The sequence below is a fragment of the Mastigoproctus giganteus genome, chromosome 5, assembly GCF_048544385.1.
Source record: "Mastigoproctus giganteus isolate SK-2022 chromosome 5, ASM4854438v1, whole genome shotgun sequence".
In the NCBI taxonomy this organism is placed as follows: domain Eukaryota; kingdom Metazoa; phylum Arthropoda; class Arachnida; order Uropygi; family Thelyphonidae; genus Mastigoproctus; species Mastigoproctus giganteus.
Window position 1 is genome coordinate 215,505,477 of NC_143579.1, and position 18,286 is coordinate 215,523,762.

Sequence of the window (18,286 nt, forward strand, 5' to 3'; positions counted from 1 at the left end):
AGGGATGGTTGAGTGGGAGAAGACAGAGAGTGGTAATTAATGGGCACTGCTCATCATGGACTAATTTTATTAGTGGAGTCCCTCAGGGTTCAGTGTTGGGTCCATTGTTGTTTTCTGTATTTATAAATGATAATGATGATGGTATATCAAGCTTAATGTCCAAGTTTGCAGACGATACGAAGGTCGGCAGGGTTTTAAGGACACTAATGACAGTATGCTGCTGCAACAGGATCTAGAAAAGTTGAGCAGATGGGCTGAGAAGTGGCAAATGAAGTTTAACATTGACAAATGTAAAGTACTACATATGGGAAGCAGCAACCCCAGAGTGATGTATCAACTCTGTAGTACTACACTGATAGTGGTAGAGAACGAAAAGGACCTGGGGGTAACTGTGCAGGCAGACATGAAGTTTTCTGAGTAGTGCAGACAGTCTGCAAGAGTAGCTCATAGTATCTTGTCAATGGTATATAGGAATTTTTCTAGCAGGGATAAGGAGGTGATTATCCCCTTGTATAAGGCAATGGTCAGGACACAACTTGAGTACTGTATACAGGTCTGGAGGCCCCATTTTAAGAAGAATGTAGAGCTGTTGGAACGAGTACAGAGAAGGGCAACAAGATTAGTGAATGGAACAAAGGGTTGCTCTTACAAAGAAAGGCTTAAATTTTGCAAATTACAGTGTCTGGAGACTAGGCACTTGCGAGGTGATCTGATTGAGGTGTATAAAGCCTTGAATGGTTTGAGCATGCTCAATGCTGATGGGATTCTTTCTCATGCTCAGAATAATCACCTGAGAGGGCATAAATTCAAATTGAGGAAAGACAGATATAGGATAGTTGTGCGGAAGTTTGCCTTTAGCCAGCGGGTAGTTGGTTGGTGGAACAGACTTCCATCCTTTGTTTTGGAAGTTGATAGCCTAAATAAATTTAAGGCTGAGCTGGAGAGGTATTTGGAATGAACGGAGGGGTGAAATGGGAGAGTTTTTTTTTTTTGCTGATGCTGCATAAGCTTGCTTTCTTGCATCATATGGCTCTACTAATGCTAATACTATAATCAGCTGTGCAATGGATCTTGTGACAGTACTTGCAATAAACATTAGTGAGTTCTGATAAGAAATATCAGCTTTCTCTGACATTCCGTTGTTTCCCAAATATGTGCAAATTTACAAGTCAAATGCTGCAACTGCTTCTTTGAAGGAGTCCACATTCTTTCAAAATCTTACCAGACCTGACTCGAAGAAATTATCTGTTTTTACCTTAAACTTAAAAAAGGGATCTTGTGGAATTAATTTTTTTCCAATGATGATGAACTTGGAGCCACTGATTCTCAATGGACAGAAACTCAAGAAAAATTTTTATTTTGAGAGGGACAGTACCTTTAGAAATTAAATGAAGTACGTGCATTGAAGTCATGGGGGATTATACTACCATTCAAAATAAATAATTTTACATAGACCACCAATGTCTTTTGCATCTCAGGTTTGATTAAAACCAAAGATGTAAAAATAATTTTCTTAATCTTAAAATTAAGAAAGTATTATTAGCAGTATTTGAACAATACTGACCAAGGAAATTGTTTTTTTTTTTTTTTAAATAAATAAAACTAGTCTTCTATTTTTAAAAAATAGCTGAATCAGCTCACTGATCAGTGCTCAATCCATGAGCCACCTGATAAGTGAGCACTTACAAATCACCAGTGGTTCATGCTGACCATCTCCAAATGGTGTTCACCTCCAAATACCAGTCAACCAGCCTAGTGCAATGTGATTAACAACACTGGCCTGTAAGATAAAACTGTCTCCTATGCATCTGCATAAAGTCTCATATAGAGATCCAAAATTCCATTCTTCTCCCCTCCCCAGCCCAAAAACACATTCAGGTTGATTTTTTAACCCAAAGAGAAGCCTGATATAATTAGCACATTGCATTGCCAAAACAGGTATCCCTTCCAATGATATCAAAGAAATGCCATGTTTTGACTAGTTTTAGATTGTTATACATCTCATATTAGGCTGTCAATTAAACTAAATGGTAAATTATACACAACACCACCACCAGATCCAATGGTCTTTGATTCATGTAACATGCTATTCACAATCAATTCAAGTGCCTCTCTCTCTCTCTCTCTCTCTCTCTCTCTCTCTCTCTCTCTCTCTCTCTCTCCCCCCACACACTTCCCAAGGTCAGAATAACAAACATGACCAGTTGTCTTGCAAAGAGGCTATCTGTGTATAAATTTAACCTCCTTTGCATGTAGAAGCAGGCATAGATGTTCTTAAGGGCAGCAATGAGATTTAAATTCAGTTAAGGTGTTGTTGTCAATGTCTCCATGACAGCAGTCAAAAGTATGTCTTCAATCAAGGTTAGGTTATCGTCTTGAGTTTACCTCCAGCAGGTCTTCTGGTACTGGTCCTGACCCTTGCAACTGTCAACACTTACAGGATCAACAGTGGGCCATTGGGCAACATCCTGAATTTACTGACCTCAAAACATTAGGGCAGCCAATTCCTTTTGTTCTTAATTTACTGGTAATTCCTATGTAACCGGTTAGTAAACTAAACAAGGAATATGCTTCTTTTATACCTGCTCCCATAAAGCATAGCTACTGGATAGATAACATCACTGATTCAGGCCACATTAATTTGAATGTGGTGTGTGTGCGTGAAATAAGTGCCATCATGTTTAACAACAAATGCAGAAATTTGGTCACAAAGTAGGTGCACTGCTTAGGCTTTGGAAATCAGTACTTGAAAATCAAACTGTTTGAAAAAACACATTTTTGTTTATCAGCTTAAATTTTATACTGTTGATATATGGACTTAGAATTTATTTTTCCATCAAGTATTTGGTGCAAATCATATGAAATATCTTCTGAGAAGTGACTGTTGGTTTTAGGAGAATGAGAAATTTATGGACGTCCCCAGCAAAAGACAAAAAGCAGTGACACTTCTTTTGCAACTGGGTGCCAAAGTTCCCTCCAGCAAATTCACTTTGGACAATACTTGTTTGCTTATTACTGTCAGACATGATAAAAGATTATGTTCTTTCACTTATGTACTTCTTCCTTCAATATCAATGGCCTTTTCTATTGACTGCTAATTCTATTCACAGGGATCGAGACAAAGTTAATGTATGGTTTATCTGTCTGAATGAACTAATCTTTCGACCTTTTGAATATTTTAATTGGATCTTGAGGGTTGCTGGATATCTATTTCATGCATCATCACCTATAAAGAGAGGTGAGATACCTCTCTTTATAGTTCTCAAATCAGTCAAAAATTCTTTTTCTACACATTGTTACCTCTCTCCAAATCATCAAAGAATGGCTAATATCAGAGTCCCATGTCTACTCAATCTGAGGAGAAAAATATAATGATGTGGAGTCCATTTAGTTCATAGTGCCATTTCCAAACAAAAACTGCAACTGCCTCTCACTTCACATTTTTTAAATGAAGGCTCTATTTTCAAGCATTGCTTTCAGACAAAATTAAATTAATATAAGAATATATACTGAGAATACAAGAGGCTACGAACCCCTAAAAATAAGAAAAACTTAAATCATCCTACCACTTTTATAATATGCATAAAATTGGCTTGTACTCTTTTGAACAAAACAAACAAGCAGATTATTAAAAAAAAAAAAACAAGACAGATATTAGTAGGTGAACAATGTCATTTCTTCCTTTTACCTAGTGAGTTCGAAATTCCTAAAATCCAAAAAAAAGGAAAAGCTTAATACTAATCTTCATAAAACTCATCGTTGAATAGCAAATCTGATGTTAAACATTCTAAAAATTGCATTTCCATCTTCCAACCAAGCAACAATAATTAACTTCTAAAATAATTACTAAATTTTCCATCTTCTAGTATATGATGATGTTCTTCCCATAAACTATTTTTCTAAAAAAAACATGAACATACTATTAAACGACACACATGTATTAGTTGATAAACAATGTAATTTCTTTCTTTCATCTAGTGAGTTTTAAATTACCAAACCCCCCCCCCCCCCCCAAAAAAAAGGAAAGCTGTTTAGAAATAGGATTTCTAAGCAGTGGATGAAGGTTATTAATATACACGGGGAAAAGAATGAGAAAGAAGTGAATCGTGGGGAACACCAGCATTAGTTAAGAAATCAGGAGACAGAGAGCCATATGTCATCACAACTTGCAGTGAGTGGTCAGAGAGAAAAGTGGCTATGCACTTGCAAAAAACAGAGAGCAATCCATAAGATAAAAGCTTGTTTAGAAGAACTTTATGCCAGGCATGATCCAGGGTTTGAAAATTCCAAGAACTGCTTGAATTTCACCAAACTTTTCATCAGATTTGTCCAATGATGAGTATAAAAACCAATATATCACCAGTGAATCAATTGAGGGAATCCACATTGATGATCAGTGATCAGATGGAAAGTTTGTTTAGAGTAGGAATTAGGGACTGACAGTTGAAGGATTTCTCTATTCCTCTGGAAAGAGTAGGAATAAGTGCAATGGGATGTAATTAAAAGAGAAGGACTGGCTGGATAAGAGAAAAATTTCATGCAGAAAGAAATACACTACTGGAATAAGAAAATTTAAAAAGGTGACACACAACATACAGAATAAACACAGGTTTTGAGAATAAGTGAAAACATGCCATTGGTACCTTTCTTTATAAAAAGATTGTTCAGAATTCTTCTAATACTCTTCTGGTGAAAGGCTATGGAAGGCACTGAGTAGAGTATTTGGCATGCAGGAAGTTATTTACCAAGTTCATCAGTAAAAGAGTTCAAAGGAAGCACAATTTATCTTTAGCTGAGGATGCAATAGACCTATCAGGTTGTAAAACAGATGAAAGCATAGATGGATCAAAGTTACAACCAATAGCTTGACAAGAGACCAGAGGGCTTGATTACCATTTGGACGAAAAGCAAGTTTTCTACTCTTAACATGTTCAAAACCGAATCTGCATTGATTAATAACTGTTTTTCTATTGTTATGAACTTTATGTGGACAGAAAATGAAGCTGGAGATTTGGATACAAGCCAATTGCAATATGCTACATTCATGTGTTGAACAGCCTTAGCACATTTAATGGAAAACTCATGTTTACATAAAGGATAAATGAAATTTTATGGTGGAATGCAAAATAAAGGAGTTCATCACTACAAGAATAATAGCTATCTAATAGGGCTGTTTCAAGATCAATCTGTTGGATGTAATAAAATCAAAGGCTAATTGGTTTTTACTTGCATCTCTTGCTCCTGGACCCCCCCCCCCCCATTATTTTCAGATTAGATTCACCTTTAAACAGTTGCTCTAGAGTACAAAGGGCAAACATTTCTGCTACATAAGTGTGGAGGCAGGCATTTATTTTTAGGCAGGGGCCAGATGGAAAGATTCTGCAGTTTTAAAACTTTCAGTCTTTAAACTACCAACACTGGCAACATTTTCCAAATGGTTCAAAACAAGAAAAATCTAATCTTGTTTACATAAATATAAAATTAAACCAAAATAACTGTAACATTATCAGTATTTAGATGCTACACCTGTTAGATTTCTTGAAGTGTTAAGACATGCCACTAATGCTAATTGTAACCAGATATTCACGTGCCATAAATATTTGGGTTCATATTTAGCAGCCAAAAATAAAGCCAAATAACAGTTTGAAAGATTTTAATAAAGCTCATAGAAAAATTCTCATCATAAACAGTATAAAAAAAAAACAGAGCTTTACCTGTTGGTTTCTTAGTTACTTGAGGAATGTGACAACTCATGTGATACCCCTTATCACAGGCATCGCAAAACAACATACAGTCCTAATAAAAATACATTAAAAAATTTCCATGTACATTATATGACAACACAGCATATCAGATTCTTATACATATTCATTTTGAAAGTGGTTCTGAAATGAGGTTAAAGGGTCTGACCAAAATAAGAGACTTTGCCTTGGTATAAGGTTAGTCAAGTATGCCCTGAATGGACTATCAAAGGCTTATTACCAGAACTGGTGAGGCTTGGCCTCTGTGATACTATCAATAATAGAACATGAAAGAGGAATTAAAAGAAATTAATATACTGTATACATTGCATATTTCATTTTTATTAGAAGGTGAACATTAATCTAATGATTAAAAGAAGCATTATTATATGGAGTAGTTTCAACAATACAGAGAATGCTATAACAGAACTGTGAAGTAATATAAGTGATTCTCAGAAGGAATATTAAATCTAATACAGGAATTGATGGGCAACCTTCTATACAAGTGAAAAAACTATATGTCCCACACAGTTTATTCCTAGACTAAAAACCTCCAAAATCCACTGTGGAAAATCATAACATACAGTACTCTCCACACACTTACTTTTTTGCCTATTTTATTCTATTTTCTTTACTTGTCTTGTTTACTGCTCTGTATATAGTTTGGTACTATTATTCAGCCTGTACTTCAAATAAATTTTTACTTCAAATTTCACGCAAAGTAGAAGTCCATTTTTCACACTTCCTATATAATGAATCATTAATAAATTATAAAACTCATTATAATTTAGTGCTGTGTTACTAAAGAAACTTCAGCAATCTGAAGTAGCTCAGTATATAGTTATAGCTTTATAATTTTCAATATCAAAATTACAGTGTGCCTTTCAACCACCATATGAGAGTAAAATTACGAGCATGTATATTTTCAGAAAGGAAATGTTAATAAGCTGTAGCGTTATAATCATTAACATATAAACTCAGTGACCCCTGAATTATGACCACCACATCTGTAATGGACTATGCCACACAGCTCACAGTATAAAAAGACAAACAGCTTCTGATGCTAATTCAGTGGTAATTTGCATCTGGTTGTGCAAGTCAATTTAATAAAGTAGCAGTTATCAGATGTAGTAAAGCTATCACAGAATTTCAAAAGGGAATGATTCTGGGAACCTGTGTGTTGGATTCTTCCATATTAGAAATGGCATGTCTTGTCGGTTGCTCACAGCCCACCATGGTTAAGGTGAACAAAGAATGATGTCAAATATTTCCTGCTGACAGAACTGTAAAGGATTACGCAAGGTGGAGATTCACGGTGAGTGAAGGTGCAGCACATTATACAAGCTGCAACGGCAGGTCACTGTACAACAGTTGACACCACAATACAATACTCCAAATTATGATGTGCTGCACACTCAAACATATGGGGTTCTACAGCAGACAATCCAAGAGACACCCTCTCCTCAGAGCGGATCATCATTGACGGTGAATACTGAGGCATCAACATGCTGGCTGGACACTGGACATGCGTGTGCTGTTCACACAAGTCCAGATACTTGATTCAACACTCCGACGGATACCTTCATGGATGGTGCAAGCACCGTGAATCCATGGACCCATCATGCATAGTGCCCACTATCCAGGAAGATAGTGGTGGTAATATGGAGCATGTTTTGCTGGCAAGCACTAGGAGCCCTGGTGCATATGAACCAACGTTTCACTGGTGAGGTATACCAGCAGCTCTTAGGAGACCATGTGCACCCTGCTATGTTGCATTTTTTTTCCACACAGAAACTGGATCTTCCAAGATGATAATGCGTCGTGTCATCAGGCCCACACTATGCACAACTGATTCGAGGAACACGGTGAAGATATCATACATCTTGATTGGCCTCCAAATTCACCTGACTTCAATCGAATTGAACACCATTGGGTTATTTTGGAATCTAGTGGAGTTAATGCATAGGCGAATAGCACCTGTTATCCGTATGAACGGTGGCTCAACGTGGTATTAGGTAAGTGGTCATAATTCAGTGATCGCTCAGCATATATCAATGATTGTATAATAAGTAATACACTAAGTAATCAAATAGTGAAAAATAAATAAAAAATAACTTCAGCCAGAATTGATCCCTAAACATAAACATGCACAACCTGAGCAGTCTCAGCCTTTAACCCTGAAGAACATTAACAATTCAATAATACAGCATGAAAACTTGCACTCAACTTCGATAACCCTTTCAGCAGTGAGTTTGTCATGTGTGAATGTTGCCCAAGGGCAACAAGTTTTACTGCTAGTAGCAAGCTATGGAATGGTTTTTTTTCATGGAATTTTTACATATTTTAATTGAAACTTCTTACATAAATGCTTCTTTCAAATATTAGTATATTTTTTTTCTTATTTTAATTTGAGTTCCGATCATCAGAGTGAAATTATTGTCAAATAAATTGCAAAAAAAAAAAAAAAAAAAACAATTCATTACTTTTTTGATGAAATATACTCTACATCAATTTATTATTTGATTTTATCAATATCTATATCTCAAATCCATAAAATTTCTTCAGTTTTTAGGACAAACTGGACAACATTAGTCAACAGGTCTGATCTCTTCCTCTATAATTTTCGAAGCTACCTAAATGCTACCATCTATTAAAATTGTGCATATGATTGGTAGAAACACAGATAAGAGGTGGCAACACATATTGGAAGATTAAGGCAATTTGTACTATAATAGACATATTGTTTGAAATGATCTTATCTTGTAAAACACGCATGTGTACATGCACTCCTCGGTGCTCATACATTAAAAATGGAAATATATATACATGTAACTGCTGAAAGGATTAAACTTTGTAGATGATTTGAGATACACCATTTTAAACCCATCAGTATTAATTAATATAAATGGCAGCTTATATAATAAAGCTTGGACTTACACAAGCAAATGTCATCCAGTTGACAAAGCTTTCAGAGAGGCAGATGGGGAGTTGCCCTGATATTGCACTACCTTTGACAGTAGATTCTCGGATTAGCACCCAGTTTTGTATGCAGCTGCGGAGCAGAGTTCTAGGTCAAGTACAACAACTAGAACATATTAATGCACTACACGTGATATATAGGTACAGAACGAAGCACGGCAGACCTGAATCTGACGATATAATTATTTGGCAGATTGGTAATGGTCAATGAAATTAGGTGCTACTAATCCTGTAAGAGGATGTGAACAAAAATTTTTAGCAATAATATCCTCTAATATTCACTACCAGGTGAGTAACTGTGAAGTCACAGGCTGAATGTGAAGAACTAAATGCCTAACTATAAGTTGTAATTCTGGCAAATTTATAAAAGAATTAACAGGAAAGATTAGAATATGTAGGTAGGAAGGTCACCAGTAGCAATCCCTGCAACTTCTTCAGATAACACATCTAGCAATAATCAGATAATGACATCAGCTGCCAGAGTAGCTGATTTTGATATGCCATCTGGTTATGTATCAGTATTGGCTTTCATTACATAATATTTCAAACTGTATATTCTTAAATGTGTCAATCACTGATCAAACTGCAATCAAACTGACCATACAATAATATATTGCAGTAAAACCCAGATAAGAAATTTTCCAAGGGAATGGAGGAACATTCTGTTCATTAAACTCATCACCAAGTTGGAAGTATGAGCTCCTCTGGAGTTTCAACATACTAAAAGGTCACAATTGCAATAAGACAGAGAACCAATCCACTGAGCAATTCAGAACTGTTCACAACCATCAGAACTTAACATTTAATGTGGTCGACATATTCAATTATGAATATCGATGAAAACAATTGCAATATGTCACTTCCATTATATCAAAATGTTTATACTAAAAAGGTTTTAGCACTGAAAGCCTCTGACTATGGAAAATTCACTAATTGAACAAGTTAATGTGTAGTATCATTTTAGTCCGTAGAAAATCACCGAAGTAGGTGAAATGGCAATCTGTTATATCCCATATTATAAATGCCTTCACGAGTTGCCCTGATACTGAACTACCTTTGACAGTGGATTCTCGAATTAGGCAACACTTCACCAGTGGATTCTCTGCGGATACCACCACCTCTGAGTGGTGGGATCTTCTGAGAATAAGTAACATTAGTCTTCTTCAGTGACAAAGTGTTGCTTATTGGAGGTAGTGCAATATCAGGCCAAATCTTTGTGAAGGCATTCACAATATGAGATGTAAAAAATGATGCCATTTCACCTACTTTGGTGGTTTGCTATGAACTAAATTGATGCTACTCACTAACTTGTTCAGTTACCAAAATGTTTATATTGTTTTATATTTTTTTAACATATGATAAATCATAAAAATAAAGAATTTCTATATTTGAAAAACTTAATAAGTGGGAAAATGTCACAATATTACGCCGTGTGTTCTTTATCATGTACTTTTTATGCAGGAAAGCTTTTTACCCTGGAAACTTCTTACGCAGGAAAATAATACATTACAACATATAGAGTTGATAATGGGAATTAAGAAACAAAACCTTGTACAGGGGAAAACTTCTTATGTGGGAATTTCTTATCTGAGTTCTACTGTATTTACATTTAAAAACTGATAAAATCACAAAAAACATGCTGCTGTTTTCTAAAGCAGCATGTTCAAGAGGTAACCAGAGAGAGTAATACTCTTGATCTGATTATTAGCAGTGATTATTCATGCATTAAGAATCTGCAGATAAAGGAACCACTAGGCGGAAGTGATCACAGTGTACTGATGTGGGATTTACTCAAAGATTTAACTACCAGAGGTAAAGGCAGGGTTTTCTGCTTTTGTAAAGGCGATTACAGTTGTCTCGGACAGTTCTTAAATTCTATACAGGAGGACCAACTGATGATCTTACCGACAGCAAATTCTAAATGGGAAACATTCAAGGAAGCTACTAGGCTTTTCATACCAACTAAGAAATATTGTTCAAGGTTTTGGTCTAAATGGATGTCGATTGAACTAATGAGACTCATGGCAGAGAAGAAAAATGCATGGGATGCATATAAATTATCAAGAGACACAGATGCCCATGGTAGATATAAGAGTCTGTAATCAAGTGACAAAGGAGGTTAGACAAGCAAAGGCAGATTACGAGAAATTTTTGGCAAAGGATGCAAAGAAAAACGGTAAATACTTCTTTGCTTATGTAAACTCTAGCAGGAAGGGTATGAATCAGATTGGTCCACTTGATATTCATGGTTCGATTGTTGATGATTCTGTTCAGGTAGCTAACAAACGGAACGAGTATTTTGCATCTACATTCACACACAAGGAATCATTCAGAGAGAGCAATGACAGAAGTTAATCAAACTCTGGCAGGGAGCTAAATGATTTTGTAATAACCGAGAGCAAAGTGGAGGAGAAATTGTTGAAGTTAAACATAAGGAAGGCACCTGGAGTGGATGGGAGCTATCCAGATATATTAAAGGAGGCAGCAAAAGAAGTAAGAAAGACCTTAGCCATGATTATGAGGGCATCCTTGGATTCAGGGCTGCCCCACAGACTGGAGATATGCAAACATTTCCCCAATCCATAGCCCCCCCCCCCATGGGTCCACGATGAGCAGTGTCCATTGATTACCACTCTCTGTCTTCTCCCCCTCAACCATCCCTTTATCCATAGCAGCAATTTGCCTCCAATGCCACACTGCTCCAATTTGTGCAGCAGTCTTCCATGTGCAACAGTATCAAAAGCCTTTCTAAGATCCAAATACATAATATCAAAGTTATTCCCTGCATCCAGTTCTATTGTGACTGCATCATAGTATCCAATCAAATTGGTCAGGCAAGACTTTCCCTTAACAAAACCATGCTGTGTCCAAGTTATAACTGATGTCTTGTCTAGATGATCCTGCAGTGCTTCTTTAACCAGTGCCTCCATTAATTTTCCTGGAACAGAAGTTAAACTCACAGGTCTGTAATTACTTGTGTCAGCCTTTGATCCGCCTTTGTGAATTGGGGTCATATTTGCACTTCTCCAATCTATGGGTACATCCCCTGAGTCCAAAGAAGCTCTCATAATTATGGCTAAGTGTTTGCTTACTTCCTTTGCTGCCTCCTTTAATATAAGTGGATAGATCCCATCCACCCCGAGTGCCTTTTTTATGTTTATACTCAACAATTTCTCCTCCACTTTCCTCTCAGTTATTACAAAATCATCTAGCTTACTGCCAGAGTTTACTTCACCTCTAGCATTCCTCATCCTGAATAACTCCGCATGTGTGAATGTAGATGCAAAATACTCGTTTAGTTTGTTAGCCACCTGAGCAGGATCATCCACAGTTGAACCATCAATATCCAGTGGACTAATCTGATTCATCCCTTTCCTTCTAGAGTTTACACAAGTAAAGAACTCTTTTCTGTTTTTCTTTGCCTCCATTGCCAAGGATTTCTCATAATCTGCCTTTTGCCTGACTAATCTCCTTTGTGACTTGGTTACAGACCACCTTATATCTATCGCAGGCTTCCATGTCACCCATTAATTTATATGTATCCCATGCATTTTTCTTCTCTGCCATATGTCTCATTAGTTCATCTGACATCCATTTAGGCCTAAATCTTGAACAGTATTTCTTAGTTGGTATGTAAAGCCTAGTATCTTCCAAGATAAATTCTTCGAATGCTTCCCATTTTGAATTTGCTGTTGGTAACATCATCAGTTGGTCCCACTGTATAGAATTTAAATACTGTCTCAGACCATCGTAGTCGCCTTTATGAAAGCAAAAACCCTTCCCTTTACCCTTGATGGTAGTTACCTCTTTGAGTAAATCCCACTTCAGCACACTGTGATCACTGCCACCTAGTGGTTCCTTTATCTGCAGATTCTTAATGCATGAAGAATCATTACTGATAATCAGATGAAGAGTATTACTCCCTCTAGTTGCCACCTGAACATGCTGATGTAGAAAACAATCATCCAATATATCCACAAAAGCCTTGCTAGTGTGCGAGTGACCAACCCACAAATTCCAGTCAATATCTGGGAAATTAAAATCCCCCCATTATAAGACTCTCTGATTTACTGGCCCAATCTATTTCCCTGTACAGTTTCTTATTATACTGATCAGAGTCATTAGGCCTATAGCACACTCCTACTCTCAATTTTGATCTCCCAATGCTTATGTCACACTAAACTGACTCGAAACTGCACTGTCCAGCGATGTCCACTGGCTTCACTTCCTTGGATTTTATATGTTTCTTAACTAACAGCATAACCCCTCCTCCCTTCCTATCCTGTCTGTACACATTGTACTCCCCAAATTCCAGTTCTGCATTCCTTATATCTGTGTGACACCACGTCTCTGATTTCCCAACAATATCTGCCTTTGATGTTTTGAGCAATACCTCAAATTCATCAAATTTATTTACCAAACTCCTAGCACTGGTGTACACGCAAGTATACATGCACCTTTTTCTATTCTTAGCTACCCTAACACAACCCATGTGTTTACTTGTACCGCAATGACTCCCAGCAGTCTCTGAAATACCGTGCATCTTGTTTTCCAGGCTGCTGCTCATTCCAATAGAAGCAGTGCAAGAATCACTTTCACCTCTGCCAGTGGCTACTGTTAATCTATTAGTAATTGTATCCCCCCAAGCTAGCAGTTTTCCGACCCACCTAACACTGCCTCGATAGCATCAGCAAATATTCTTGCACCCTTTCTATTTAAGTGTATCCCATCCCTGTAGAAGCAGTCTCTCCTGTTAACAAGTACAGACAAGGCTGAAAAAAATTCTACCCCTTGAGCCTTGCACAATCTTTCCAGGGCATAACTGATCGACAAGGCTCTCATCATATACTCCCTCCTCTCATGTCTGGGCAGAATTGCAGACACTTTCAAATTCAACCCTAATTCACATTTTTTTTAAACAGTACTTGTTAAGTACTGTAAACCTGTACTTGTTAAGTAATTCTGCCGGTCTCCTACTCTTAAATTGCAGCATCTGGAGACTAGGCACGAGTGAGGTGATCTGATTGAGGCCTTGAATGGTTTAAGCAAGCTCAAAGATGATGAGATTCTCCTTCTTGCTCTGATTCTGCACCTGAGTGGGCATAAATTCAAGGCTGAATTAGACAAACTTTTGGAGTGGACGGATGGGTGAAACAGGAAGGTTTATTTACTTTTTTTTTTTTTGGTTGATGCTAAATAAGCTTGCTTTCTTGCATCATATGTCTCTACTATTGCTAATGCTAAATTATGGATTTGCTGAAATTAGAGCATCATTCAATCATCAAGTTTCTCACCAAAGAAGGAAATGGGCTAAAGGCCATTCATGAAAGGATGGTAGCTGTGTATGGCAACAGTGCAGCTTCAGAGTACCACGTGAAATTCTGGTCAAAACAATTCAAGTGGGGTAGAGAGTCCATCGAAGATGATCCACATCCAGGAAGGCCTGTGACAGTGACCACTCCAGAAATGTGCTAAGCTGCAGAAACCCTTGTGCTGAATGACAGATATTTAAAGGTGTCCCAAATCTATAGGGAATATGATATATCTGAGAGAACAGTTATAACCATCCTCCATGAATATTTGGGGATGACTAAGGTCAGTGCAAGATGGGTCCCCAGATTTCTGACTCCTGTGCAGAAGCAATTCAGAGTATAGCATTGTGAGGAGAATTTAGAGCTTTATGGAAGGGATTCTGAAACTTCTCCAGAATTGTTACAGGTGATGAAACATGGATTCACTCTGGGATCCTGAGTCCAAGCAAGAATCAATATAATGGAAGCACAAAGGTTCTCCCCCACCCAAAAAATTTCGGACACAACCTTTAGCTGGCAAGATTATGGTTACCATTTTTTGGGATGCTGAGTGAATTTTGTACATTCACTACTTGGAACACAAGCAGACAGTCACTGGGAAGTCATATGCATCCCTAATGTACAACCTAAGGCAGTGGTTTTCAACCTTTTTTTTTTAATAACGTCACCCCTACTCAATTTTTTGCCTGTTAGATCCGATTCTCTGTGTGTGTGTGTGTGTATATATATATATATATTCTCTCTCTGTATATATATATATATAAAATATTAAAAAATATGTTATATGGTAGTTATTACAATAATATAATTATAAAAATTACATTTCATAATACAAATTATATATATATACAGTATATAATTTTATTCTTTATATAGAGGTACTCAGTAAACATCAATTATAGATCACCACAAAATTAAAAAGATATTGTACACCTTTTTATAATGAAATAAACATATAAATTTAAAAAAAAAATAAGTTTAAGTAACTTAAACCCAAATTACATGGCACCCCTGGAATGTTGTTGCGGCACCCCGGTTGAAAACCACTGACCTAAGGGATGTCATAAAGGAAAAACACCATGGAAAACTTTCCAGAGGTGTGCTGCTTCTCCAAGACAACAGCAGCAACAACATGTACACAGGCCACATGCTGTGTGCTGTTGCTTTGAGAGACTCTGACTTTACAGAACTTATCCATCCACCTTTCGGACCGGATCTGGCCCTCAGTGACTATTTCCTGTTTCGACACCTCAAGAAAAATGTATGTGGACATCCCTTGAACTGAAGTATGCTGTTTGCATTCTTTGATCGACAGGACAAAGAATTTTATTTATCTGATATTTCTTTATTACCAACAAAATGGAACAAGTGTATTGAAGTTCAGGGAAATTACATTAAAAAATACCAAAAATATTTTTGCCTCTATCTCATTTCCTTCATAGGTAGATAATTTAATGGACACCCCTCATACATCAGTGGTAACCTCTTAAATAAGCAAATCTATTTGAATAGCACTATGTTCCTTTGAGACTGAAAGGAATGATTTTTCTAATCAATTATAAATGTATGAGGTATGATCAAAAAGTTCAAAAACTGACTGCGTCTTGAAATTGCAGCACCATAGCCAGTTGTGATTTTTTGCAACATGTTTGGTGGATCATCTAGATACAATAATGCACGAATCACCAGTTTATTTGCAGTCAGTATAAATTAGCATGTGCAGAATAGATGATTTTTATGTGTTTCACTAACATTTTAAAATGCGATTTTACTGAGAGGCTAATTTGCATCAAATTAGGGAAAAGTGCAACAAGAACCTGAAACAATAAACACAGCTTATAGAAAAAAATGCTATGCGTCATTAAAGAACTTTTCAGTGGTTCACAAAGTTTAAAGATGGTTGCTTGTCCATCAAAGATGATCCTCAAATCTGATCACCCTTCAACTTCAAAATCAACAATTCAACCTAGTGTTCACGATCTTAGTATTAGAATTACTAGTGGCAAATGATGCAAGAAAGCAAGCTTATAAAGCATCAGCCAAATAAAAAAAAAAACACATCACTTGTCCATCCCCCTCCAATAATTTGTCTAGTTCTTCCTTGAATTTATTCAAACAACCCACTTCCACAACAACAGATGAAGTTTGTTCCAACAATAAACCACCCACTGGCTGAATGCAATCTTCAACTTCGACACCAATCTTGAACACCACAAATCCTATAACCATCATTCCTCAATTTGAACTTATGTCCCTTCATGTGTGGTCTGAGCAAGAGGAAGAATCCCAGTCACTCTTGCTCATTACTGTCAATAACCACCCTGACAATTTTTGTATCATCTGCAAGCTTAGACATTAAGCTTGATATATCTTCATCAATATCAATAATAAATATAAAAAACAATAATGGGCTCAGCAACCCTAGTGACTCTACAGATAATATTAGTACAAGAGTAGTGTGTCCATTAAACCACTCTATCTTCTTCCACATACCCTGTTGATTGCTCTTATACAGCCATTCCCCAACTTACATAAGAGTTGCGTTCTGCGGAACTCTACGTAAGCCAGAATTTTTCTAAATGCTTATGCAGCACTCGCAAATTTGATTGAATCTGAGCGTAGTAAAAAATAAATGTTCAACGAACATGTAAATAGAATTATTTATTCAATATTTTTATCTCACGTGCAGGAAAAATTATAAAAGTGTACAAAATTTAAAAATTATACAATTACAAAAAGAGAGGAGACAGGCATAACGTCAGCAAGTTTTACCTTTTGAGCATTGTTGCCAGAATTAACTCTCCAGCTGATAAGCATGCCGCTGCGGAGATTTAGAAGGGGTTTTTACCAACACATCACAAAATTTCTCTGCAGCTGCAAAATCGGCATTGGCAACTTCACCACATACTTTAATGTTTTGGAAACCAGCATGATGCTCGAACCCATTAAACCACCTGTTGCTTGCCACGAACTTGGCTTGGGGTTCGCCATACTTATCCTTAATATCTTCATAAATACTTCTTGCTTTTGCTTGAATGGCCATTGGATTTGCAGGCACTGGCTTCTGAATCTGATTTTCCAGCCATATTATTAATAGCTTTTCCAACTTCGATATAGCACCTGAACGCTGTTTTGTGATCACTGTTGATCTTAAATGTGTTGATCCTTTAACATGTTCTTTTATATGCTCACTGTCCCTTAAAATAGTATTCACTGTTGAAGCAGCGAGACCTAATTCCTGTGCAATAGATGACAAATGTTGTCCTCTTCATACTTCTTAATTATCTTCATTTCTAAATCAATTTTGTTTCGTTTCCTAGCCCTGCCACCACTTACACTTTCCATTGGTCCTTTTCCCTTCACCACTGTAATAAGTAAATAGGAATGAAGAAAAGATGCTAAAAATTTATTTATGTTTTTTATACGACTGAAGATTTCAGTGAAAGGGGAACACATTTCACCATAATAATGTAAAAACCCATACAATTCCAGTTATCAGGATTATTGCAAATGCAATAAGATCAAGTTTACTACCCGTTTATAATAGATTTCGCTAACAGAAAAGCCCAATAAACTGGAAAGTGCAAATTGTTTTTATTGTTTTATGATAGTGACATCCAGAAATGTGTTTTAGAAAAATATCACAAAGGCATTAAAAATCAATTCTTATAATGGAACATATGATAACAATGAAAGTGTAGTGCAATTTTCATTATAAAAATGACCTTTTAGAGAGATAAATAGCTTAGTTATATAGCGAAAATTTCAACTTCTGAGGTCTTGGAACAAATTACCAAAAAAAACAATGTGTTATTATTGCATTCACATTACGATATTTTCACGATACCTCCATTTATTCCTACAAGGTGCAAAATACGTTTCTATGATTTTTTTTAAGTTCGCACTGGCCAGCAAAAACTTACATAAAGTCAAATTTCCATAAGTCGAGTATTACGTAAGCCGGGGAATGGCTGTACTTATTTTTGAACAAAACGTTTTCTGACATAGTGACCGATATTCCTGGGTAACTGTAATACTTTTTTTTTTTTTATGAAAACCCCAAACACGAAAGGTATCAAAACCTATAGTAGTACCGTGCATGGGTTGAAGGAGAAGTGTGTGTGGGGGGGGGGGGGGGAGATTCCGGAAACTTTGCTCTAGAGACTAAACATGGGTTTCACCACTTCAAGCCTACAATAAGCAAAGTGGTGGTATTTCACCGGTTGATGAAAGTCATTTACTACTTATTTTAAC

General features: G+C 36.6%; 1 protein-coding gene across 4 annotated transcripts in view; it reads right to left on the reverse strand.

Moving 5' to 3' along the window:
• The window catches only part of LOC150086098 (histone acetyltransferase KAT6A-like), a 171,358-nt gene that overhangs the window by 40,276 nt on the left and 112,796 nt on the right, over window positions 1-18,286 (reverse strand). For all 4 annotated transcript variants that reach the window (XM_090373705.1, XM_090373704.1, XM_090373706.1 and 1 more), the window contains exon 4: window positions 5,715-5,796. In XM_090373705.1, the coding sequence (XP_090229831.1) occupies window positions 5,715-5,796 (82 nt within the window). The remainder of the gene's footprint in view (window positions 1-5,714; window positions 5,797-18,286) is intronic.